The 10,483-nt window shown below is 39.3% G+C and overlaps 1 protein-coding gene across 2 annotated transcripts; it reads right to left on the reverse strand.

Moving 5' to 3' along the window:
- Window positions 1-1,124: 1,124 nt before the first annotated feature.
- On the reverse strand, window positions 1,125-6,373 carry LOC9268698 (MLO-like protein 1). Of its 2 annotated transcripts, none has more exons than XM_015784276.3 (14): window positions 6,142-6,373; window positions 5,961-6,018; window positions 5,108-5,328; window positions 4,345-4,461; window positions 4,194-4,248; window positions 3,934-4,034; window positions 3,669-3,743; window positions 3,505-3,593; window positions 3,345-3,394; window positions 3,150-3,190; window positions 2,236-2,445; window positions 2,088-2,155; window positions 1,945-2,005; window positions 1,125-1,858 (listed from the first exon to the last, which is right to left on the reverse strand). In XM_015784276.3, exons 1-14 carry the CDS (start codon window positions 6,256-6,258, stop codon window positions 1,622-1,624), a joined length of 1,500 nt encoding a protein of 499 aa, XP_015639762.1. In that variant the 5' UTR covers window positions 6,259-6,373; the 3' UTR covers window positions 1,125-1,621. The 2 variants fall into 2 exon arrangements, with proteins under 2 accessions (XP_015639762.1, XP_015639763.1); XM_015784277.3 differs by having other exon boundaries at window positions 6,134-6,373.
- Window positions 6,374-10,483: the final 4,110 nt, after the last annotated feature.

Consider the following 10,483-nt stretch of genomic DNA (forward strand, 5'->3'; position numbering starts at 1 on the left):
TTTCCCATGCACCGCAGCAGAATGAAGCAGATTAATCAATCGAATTATTATCGTGGATAATTCACTTAATTATCCATTCTTTCTATAAAGCTAATGCCACTAAACACCTAACACTCAACATGCAAGTATAATACATTTATTAGCACTCCTAAAATCTACATGCAAACATATCACATTAACCCATTAAACACACAAAGCTTAACATGCAAGCATATAGTAATTACAATTTATTTCATTTTAAATTAAACATACACATGCTAAATCATCATTCTTAAATCATTTTCATAATATTTCAATACAAATCATTTCTCCAATTTCTAACGTATATCCGGCAGCAAAGCGCAGGGCATCATCTAGTTAGAATAAACACAACTACCAATAAATCCAGTGAATTAAAAATCTCCTAAATTTCAGTCACTTTTTTTGGACGGCCGAGATTCGTGCATGGTCACCGTAGCCTCGCCGGCTGGCCTGGAAGCCATCAATGCCACTACCGAGGCTCGCTTCCCCCTTCGCGCCTCCTCTCTTTCTCCCTAATCCAGCCGCAGTGCCATTCCATCGTGTCACCCTCTTCCACTTCTCCAGTGGCTCACACCGTTGGATTCATTGCCGTTGACCGCCGCCTCCTAACCTCACGAATTCCCTTGCCCCATCACAACCATCGCGGCGAGTCCCGACCAACCTTCCCTTTCTCCTCTCTGCCTTCTATGCTTCCGAGTTTAAAGATGACTCAAATCCAACAACCAGAGCGCACGTGACTAACTCTGTTCGGTGGCACTGGCTGCAGCTACAGCTACAGTGGCTGCAACTGCCAGCCAACAGCAGTTGTACCCTGTGGGGGCTACAGGGGAGTAGTTATTTCTGTAGAGGCTGTAGCCGTTTCCACAGCCGAACAGCTGGGCTGTGCAGCACAGCCCAAATAGCTGCAAAAATGGGCTACCGAACAGGCCCAGGAAAAAAAATATAACTCACCTAAGAATTAGCAAATCCCTAAATTAAATATTTTAAAAAGTAAATTTAGCACATAGCTTAGAACAAATTGTCCAAACTAGAAGAAAGTTATCATTTTTAGAAGAAATCGTACTTTTAGAAATGTGGAGTAAATAACAAATAACTCGTGGTAGTAATTCAGAAAAGAACAGGATGACCTTCTCCTAATAAGTGAGTCTTACCTTGAGTATTCAGGTTACTTGTGCTTTTGGGCACAACCACCACATTATCACCTTAGTACCATATGAAACATAAGGCCTTTTTCCAAAAAAAAGAAAAGAAAGAAAAGAAACACAAGGCTACCATATGAAACACCACGCTGTAAAGGCTACCTATAAAAACGATAGCACATGAACACACGCAGCAACATTCCAGCCTTCCAGGTTCACAAAATCAAAACAGCATACTCTCTCCGTCCAAGAAAGAATTAATCTTGGATAGAATGTGACCTATCCTGAAATGACGAATCTGGATGGGTCACATTGTCCAGATTCGTTGTCTTAGGAATAAGTCACGTTCTATCCTAGGTTGATTCTTTTTAAGAGGGAGGAAGTACAACATCTTGTGCAAAACGCTCCACAACACAGCAATTCCACTACCTATATACCTTAACCAACGCTGCATGCCCCCATCACTCTATGCTTACACCAGCTTCATCATTGCCTTCCCGCGCTGCCCTTCTCATCATTTCGATCTTGACAGAAGGCCCCGCCGTGTCGCCGCCGCCGCCGTTCGACGGCTCGGCGGCGACGCCGGCGCCAGCGCTTCCCTCCTTGAGTCCTTTCCTCATCTTGACCTTCTGTGCCCAGCCCAGCACGCCCTGCTGCACGTGATCGTTGAAGATCTCCTTCTTGTAGAAGCTCCCCATCTTTGGAGACAAAAAAAAGGTTCATCAATCTTGTGATTGCTATGAACATTTTAGGGCACTGAATTCCTTTTTTATGTGGAATGTACCTGAGTGACAACTGCATACAGAGGCATGGTGCTGTAGCTGCAGAGAAGCTGGATGGTGACCCTAAAATTGAAGGATGGATGCAGGAGTTATATAACACATTTTTTACTACCGGCGAGAAATTATAATGAAATGTATAGATTACCCGATAACAAGCCTCGGCACGATGAAACTAACTTGCCCCATTATGCAGGAACTGAACCCGTATGTGGTCTAGGAAAGGAAGCAGGGAAAACAAATATAAAGATCAACCATTGTATCTAACCGAGATGTGCTTCAGAAATGATGCTTACGAGTATCCAGAAGAAGAACGCGATCTCAAACGCGTTCTGGAAGAGAATGAAGTGGATCAGGTAGAGGATAATCCTTGGCCGCCCAAGCCAGAAGTGGTCATCTGATGGTTTTACGACCAAATCACCCTCAATTGCAGAGTTCTTCTCAGCCACATCATGGGCTAACTGAGCTATGACGTGCTCCAGCTTAGTGCCAACAGCTAGTAGAAGCTGCAAGGAGTATCAAAAATACAGAAGTTACCACAAGACAAACAGTAGTTTTTATTTTCTGGCAAGTAGGACAATTGTATTTCATCCTTAGAGATGATTAAAGATTTACTTGCAGCATGATTTGTTGTTTCAGGCCATGTCAAGTACAATTGTATATTTCTACTAGATGTTTCATAGTAGTTTGGAGAAAACAACGGTGAGTAATTGTATCTCGATCAAGGCACTGTTGACTAGGTAAAAAATGATATTTATCCAACATGTCCCTTGTATAGGGGAGAATGAGCGTAGGCAGATCCAGGGGGTGATCCCGGTGGTCTGGGACCACCCAAAAAATCCTAGCCCAATGCATATATATACATATGTGAAAAGAAACTTTTTTAAAAAAAGCTCCTTTATTAATATATTATAATGCGCATTTTATCAATTTATACTTCTAACTTTGTTATATTTAGGTTATTTAAAAGAATTATATAAGTTGGACCACCCGTATAAAAATCCTAGATACGTCATAGAGAATGAGGCAGTGACAAGAGTATCCATGAACTGAGGGGTTTCAAGTTTTAGTTTCCATGGTAAAATCAAAGCTCAAAGGGCTCACATAAACCAAATGTTAGAATGTGATTGGCAACATCTTAAAAGAAGTATTTGTTGATCCCTCTTGACTGGTCTTTAAATTTATAGAAAACCAGATTTAACGCACTTACAATTAGGGGAAGAAAAGCAATCCAAAAGTACGTGTGCCAACCTGCAGTTTGACAAAAACAAGGAATAAGATAAGTTTTGGGAAGCTAAATCCTGGAATATACTATGGCAAAGGTGCGTACTGAAAAAGAGATGGATACTAATTTGGCAAGAGTAGTCTACATGAAAATAACATTAGTGCTTTCAAGAGAGGATACCGTTGACATTCAGCAAGAGGAAGATCACAACAAAAACCCACAAGTACCAGCTGAAAGGAAATAGACACATCACGGCTAAGTTTAAGTGCATTACAAGTTCGTTTTGAATTTAAAAGGAAAATACAAACATCTGGACCACTCTCAGGCGTCTTAGCTTTACCTTATGCCAACCACTTTCTTAAAGTCAGACTCTAAGACCCTCATCATGTATTTATGGAAATCAAATTTTGGGTTTCCACGACAATGAGTCTGCAATCCAAAAAGGATCTCATTTTTACAAACAAGAAAATTTCGCATGAGTGAATTATATGAATAAATGCTTACCATGATAAAGCCAAGACGCATTGTTGTATAATCCGATTTAGAAACTGATCCATAAAACTGCTTAACAAAAGAATGCTGAAGTAGAATAAAAGGATAATAAGTTCCCTAACATTTTGTAGTCACTTAAAATTAGACCAAAATAAATTATTTGTTAAATTGTTATACATGCATAAAAAGCGATATGTAACCCAACTTGACTAATACATGCAAACACCATATAGCAAGGCATAAGTTATAGAGAAAGCACAAGACATGCATTTCTTACCAGCCAACTCAATATTTTAGAGTCTTTGCCCATGCCCTTAAAATGATCATTGATAAATTCAAATTGATGCACGTGGGTCACCTTGGCAGGCCCTGGTTGACCTGCAATTTCAAATGATTTTATCAGCCTGGAACAAATAAACAGACTTCAAAAGCAGATAAAATTTTCATATAAATTTATCAAATTTTACAAAAGAAAAAAAAGTTATGCAACCCTCAGGTGTGTCATTGCACTCAAACATGAAAAATATAGTGCAATACCACTTCCCACAGCATCTTTCTGAATTTCAACCTCCCATTGTTTCCATTGGTGTATCTAAATAATAGATTACAGCAGAAAAATCAGCTAACAATAGCAAAAAGGGTTTGGCAGCTTAGCTGCAAGAAATGTTGCAACTTACAAGTGGCTTACCTTAGCACCCCCTAGAAGCATAGTTGAAACACTGAAAATAACATGTGTGATAGCCAGAACAAATATGAAAATATGCAATTGATGTATGGCTTCAAGGGACAGCAATGGAACTTTCCCCTGTTAAAATAAACATTAGAATTCATATATAACATTTGATCAAGCAAATTCGAATTGCTTTTATCACACATGAGCAGAACATCTTAGTGATAGGAAGTTTTTTCTGCCTAAAATATGCTAAGAAGTAAGAAGCGACAAAACCCAGTTGAAAATTTTAATCAGTTGAAAGTATATACCCATGTAGTTTTCTTAAGGACAATATTTGATCAGCAATCTGGTTTAACTAAGATTATTACCTGCCTAACAGGTTAGCTGAAATAAATTTCAACAAAGTAAATTTATCATCCTTGCTTGTCAATGCGGCTACCTAGCTGTCAAATGAAATGCATTATGATGTTTCCATTTGAGAAAGACAGATAGACCCAGCATGCATTGTGGCATCAAGTTTTTATGATTGAAAAAGACCACTAAAACATTAAATAAAACCACCCAGGTTCATTCAGTCTAACCAACTTGGGGGCAAAATTAGCTACCAAGTCCAACTAAAACATTAACTACTTGCATGTTCAGTTGTTAACAAATCGTCATGAATTTGGTGCCTAACCAGCTTTCCTATAGGACAGGGTATCAGTCACCACAGCTTAGGCAAAAACGAAACGAGGTTAATAAACACTGTTCCATTTTCATGGTCCAATGTAATTATCACCTTCTTCTGGCAAAGCTCTGCCCCCGCCCCACCTTCACTGAGCAATCGCCTCCCAATTCTGCCAACGATCTGAGCAGCAGCAACGTGCTCCTTTGCGGGGCCCACCGCTTCCCTCTGGCATGGCAGCATGTGGACTGTCCAGCGAGGAGGAATGCAGGTCCTCTGGATCAGGCCCTGGAACACCGTCAGCAGCAGCGAGATGAACCCAAGAAGCATCAACTCTGCAACACACCACAAAAAGAAAAATGTTCAGATATGTAGTTAGTTACTTCCACTGTATGTACAGTATCAATAGCTTTCATACACTCTGTATCAAAAACTCAGAAACAGATTTCGTTTTTGCATCTTATATATATATGCCATTGGTGTTCATGCAATTCTGCAGAGAAGATTTTACTACATGGACGAAAGGAGAAAAACAAAGACACTAGCTTTTCTTTGAAAGGACAAAGAAACTAACTTTAGACCTTTGTAGTAAGCATCTTGAACCCCCCTACTGAAATCCTTTTTGGAACCAAACTCTCCTGAAATCCTAAAAGCAAGAACAGTACGAGGAATACACCGCTAAACCCCCACCGAATAGTGATGGACTCAAAACAAGGAATCAGTAGCTTGTACCAAAAGAACCCATTTCCCCGTTTCGATGATAAAAAATCTGACAAGCATCCCCCATTTCACCCCAGCATAAGCAAAAAAAAATTGGGATATAAAAAGATGCGCCTTCTCTGCATAGATCACCCAATAAAATACACAAATTTTACTCTATCCATTCCCATTTCATTTCACAGAGAGAGAGAGAGAGAGAGAGAGAGAGTTCAGAGAGATACAAGAAACGGGAGTATTTTGGGTTCACCTTCCTTGACCTTGAGGAGCGCCTCGTAGAGCGGCTTCTGATTCTTCCTCTTGAGCATCTGCGCTCCCATTCCCCAACCAAACAAAAGACGTATACGGCGGGTTAGCCGCAGATCCCACGGCGAGTACAGGAATTGGAGCCGAAGAAATCAAGAAAGCAAGGCAGAGACATACATACGCACCTTGCCGAGGTAATGGAGGCAGCGCTCGGCGACGAGGGAGATGAGCACCATGAGCGAGCACACCGCCGCCACGATCCACGTCGGCGTGAACTCCAGCGTCGCCGCCTCCGCCGCCATCTTCCCTCCCTTCCCGGGCCGGCGGCGGTGGAGGAGCGGAAGGAAACAGCTAGAGAAACCGGCGCGGTTGCTCGCTGGAGTAAGTAGTCGCTACTACGGACGGACTACGGAGTACGGAGAAATGAGAGCGTGGCTTTGCCTTTTGCCTGCCGTTTCCTTTGATCTTTTTTTGGATTGTGTGCTGCGAGAGTCGTTGGAGGCGCGACAGATGGTGGGAAAGACACACAGAGAGAGGCTCGAGTTTGTCCGCGGAAGAGCCGCGTGGTATTAAAAGGAGTACACCCTACCTCCTAAACGTCTAACGCCGTTGACTTTTTTAAACATATTTAACAGTTCGTCTTATTCAAAAACTTTTATAAAATATGTAAAACTATATGTATACATAAAAATATATTTAATAATAAATTAAATGATAGAAAAAAATTAATAATTACTTTTTTTTAATAAAACGAACGGTTAAACATTTTTAAAAAAATCAACGACGTTAAATATTTTGAGATAAAGAGAGTACTACGTACTGTGCTTGACTTGACAAGGTCGGTTGATGACTTGATGTGAGTGTTCTATCATAGTGTCATGTGTTACCATAAACAATGACTCTCTAGTTTCCTTTTTTTTCCTTCTAGTTATCCCAAAAAATATTTTTAATAATCTTTATATCGAAGTTTATTAAAATATGGGATGAATGTATTAGAAATAGATAAAGAGCGTAATAATTTGCATTGGTATTTAATAATGTATAACAATTTAGGGAACCGAGTCCTGCAGACATGGGATAACTACTGCTCCTTTTGTCACATAATAAATTCACTTTTCTCTCCTTCCATTAATTTATTTCAAAATAAGTTCACTTTTAAGTAATTATTGAGACGGAGTTTGTAAATGTATAAGATAATTATATTGGAAGAATACCAAGTGAAGAAATAGTTGCATTGGAATTTGATGAAGTGTGAATATTCTAATACTTTTGGTTTCGTAATGGTATATGTGGAATGGTGAAAAATTAACTTATTTTATCGTAAGGAGGGGGTAAATATCTAGCCTTCATTCCTCGCACCACCTATTCAATCTTATCATCTCTTTATCTCTTTCCCTTCCTCTCCACACACACACACACACTCTCTCTCACTAACTACTACCTTCATAAGCACATAAGCATGATGGCGGCTTAGCCATGCGAGTGGCATGTCAGGTGCGGCCATCGCCGGTGGTGCCGGTGGCGCGTCAAGCATGGAAAGAGTTGCCGCCACCACTGCTATTGGTGATGGTAGAGACGTGGGTGAAATAGAGGAGGAGAGCGTGGAGCAATTTGTGGGGTAGGTGCCCAACCATGGAGGCAGAGCTGCTCACCACGTTTCAGGAGGTGGCCATCGTCGACAAGGTCACCGTCATCAAAGATAAAGCCTCTCGAGGTACGGATCCGTAACTAGATCTGGGCTCACGACTCCAAGCTCATACATTGGTTTGTTTGGGATTCGATTTTGGTGTTCTACGTGTTCTATATATGGGTGTTTCTACAGTTATTGCGACATTTTCCTGGAATTGATTTTATTTGTTGGTTTCTATCAAGCTCTCTCTTGATAAATAGATGAGTTTTTTTTGTTCTTACTGATATTTTAGTGGCATCATGATACTTTGGTGTCGGGCCTAGTCCTTATAGGTCAACCTGTAGGTACCACGTTTGGTACATATAGGTATTATACTTGGTACCTATATGATATCAGACCTGGTACTCATGTATCATGTTTGGTACCAATATGTACCATACATAGTACCGCTTACGTTATAGTGATGTCAACATTGACGTGATACCTATAGGGTATCAAACCCGTTATGTAGATATCATGTTCAGCACCATTGGTAACCAACACAATATCGTGTATTTATACAGTGCCAGCAGCATTGATGTCAATGTGCGGTCAGAGCATGACGTCATCACTTAAAGTATCTCGTTTGAGCGGGATACTGTTCCCTAGCAACCCTCATTTGATAAAGCAAGGTATTCTAGTTTTTTTATTGGTATATGTGGGATGGATTAAAAATGAACTTATTTCAAAACGGAGTGAGTAAAATAAACCAACCTAAAATATGATGATATATTAACTAATACAACGAATCTTAATAGTTGTCTGTTTAAATTTATTCTACTACTAAGTAATACCTACTCTATCATAGGTAGATTCGTTGTGTCATGTAATATAACATTTTATTTTAGGTCGGTTTATTTTGAGTGAAGGGAGTACACTTTTCAAGCGTTGAATTTCTCCTAGTATATATGTGAAATGATTCTAGATTGACAAGACGAGTAGAGGGGCCAAGCTTTTGTAGAACCTGTGTTCTGTTTGTTTTTCTTGGAAACAAGGCTATAAACCCACCTCAACCATGATATATGGTTTAGATTTTCTCCATTTCTTCAATTAATGTACGGAATTTTAAGGACCTCCGAACGAACGTGAGGCCTCATTTTTTCCGTTACTCTTGACTAGTTTACCACATCTAGAAGAGAGAAGCGTACGATCTGATGCGCGTCGTGCGGGATGAAATAAAGCGACGATATGTGTGATCCAAACTGCGTGGACTTGTTCGAATTCGAGCGCAATCCATGTTAAGGAATCCAAATTTTCAAGTAGATAAAATATTATACTCCCTCCGTGTTAACGAATCAGACAGTGTTGTTGTTATATTTTGAAAGGGATAAAGTATTCTTAACTTCTGGTAGATAGGTCATTAGGTCGTCGTATACGGTCATAATGTGCTTGAGCGAGTTCTTATTTCCTACTAGTATTTGCATTTTAATCGGGCGTTATAGGGATAACGAGATACTGAGATGGTGTTTGAATCTGCTGTTGATGAAGATAAAATTAAGTGTTTAACGCAAAATGATATAGTAATAACATGTGATTAATTGAGTTTTAATTATTACAAACTTGAAAATAGATTAATGTGATATTTTACAATAACTTTCGTATAGAAAGTTTTCACATAAAACACACCATTTAGCAGTTTGAAAAGTGTGCCACCAGTGGCGCAGGTAGGGGGGTGCCATAGGGTGCCAACACCCCCCTATCTAAACACTACCACCACTACACCCCCATGTTTTTACTCTATATTAAGGTTAGCTAAGATAAGTATTTATCTAATTTATTTTGTGTAGCTTGAAAGTATTATCAGTTTAGTTTAGTTAGTTAGCAAGTCTAAAAATATTACCAAGAAACATGATCTACAAAATTAGTTTGTGATTTCTCATCTTTTTTAAAGTAAAATAGATGATACTCATTTGTGAGATTATTCAATAGTTTACATTAAAAGAATTTAGCAATAAAGACTAGTTTCAAAATTTCAATGATATTATTAAAGAGTTAAAATTCAAGTTTTTCTTAAAGGACTATTTTACACATTGATTGTTATTGACGGTGACTATTTAACCTCCTTTACCATCAATATTAATTATTCGGTCTTATGATTTATCTTCACCCTGCACCCCCTGATTTCAAAACCTGACTTCGCCCCTGTGTGCCACGAGTATCAAAAAGTTGAAGAAAAGAACATGACCAGAGTATGATATAGCGATATTCGCTAGAGTTGCTGGTCCGCTTGGTAACCTGATCGTCAAATCTGTGCCCGAAACATTAATTAATAATTATCCTCTTAGATAACGATCATACCACAAACTTACACATCATAAAATTTCGATTTCAAAGTAGCTCGACGTCTCACTCGCCTCAAACTCATTCTCCGTCCAAATTATACGAAAATATATCACTCGCGCACCACGCTTTCTCGTCGTAATATTACAAATGTTTTGGTGTATATACGTATCACCCTCATCCGCTCGTGCAATTATAATATTTTTCTCTGCAACGACCAGCTTAATGGTATTTAAAAAAAACATACAAGACATGTGACGTTTCTTATTGATACAGCAATAAAAAAAAATAAAGTCTACAGTCCTGAGAGCCAAAGTTAGGAAAATAAAACAACCACATCATGTGCACGGGCGGAGGCAGCGTGGGGGCGGAGGTCTTTAGACTCCCCTACACCCTAATATAACATTAGAGCCCCCTTAATACCCCTCTAAAATTCTAATCCATATATTTATAGATGAGGGGCTAATATAGACTTTGTTTGAGGTTGTTAGAAGGCCCAAAAGGCTAAGAAGGCCCAAAAAATTCTAACCCAACCCTAAATCTCTCTTAGTTGCTCTTAGTCATTTTTGTTTAGTCCC

The sequence above is a fragment of the Oryza sativa genome, chromosome 5 (genome assembly GCF_034140825.1).
Source record: "Oryza sativa Japonica Group chromosome 5, ASM3414082v1".
NCBI lineage: Eukaryota > Viridiplantae > Streptophyta > Magnoliopsida > Poales > Poaceae > Oryza > Oryza sativa.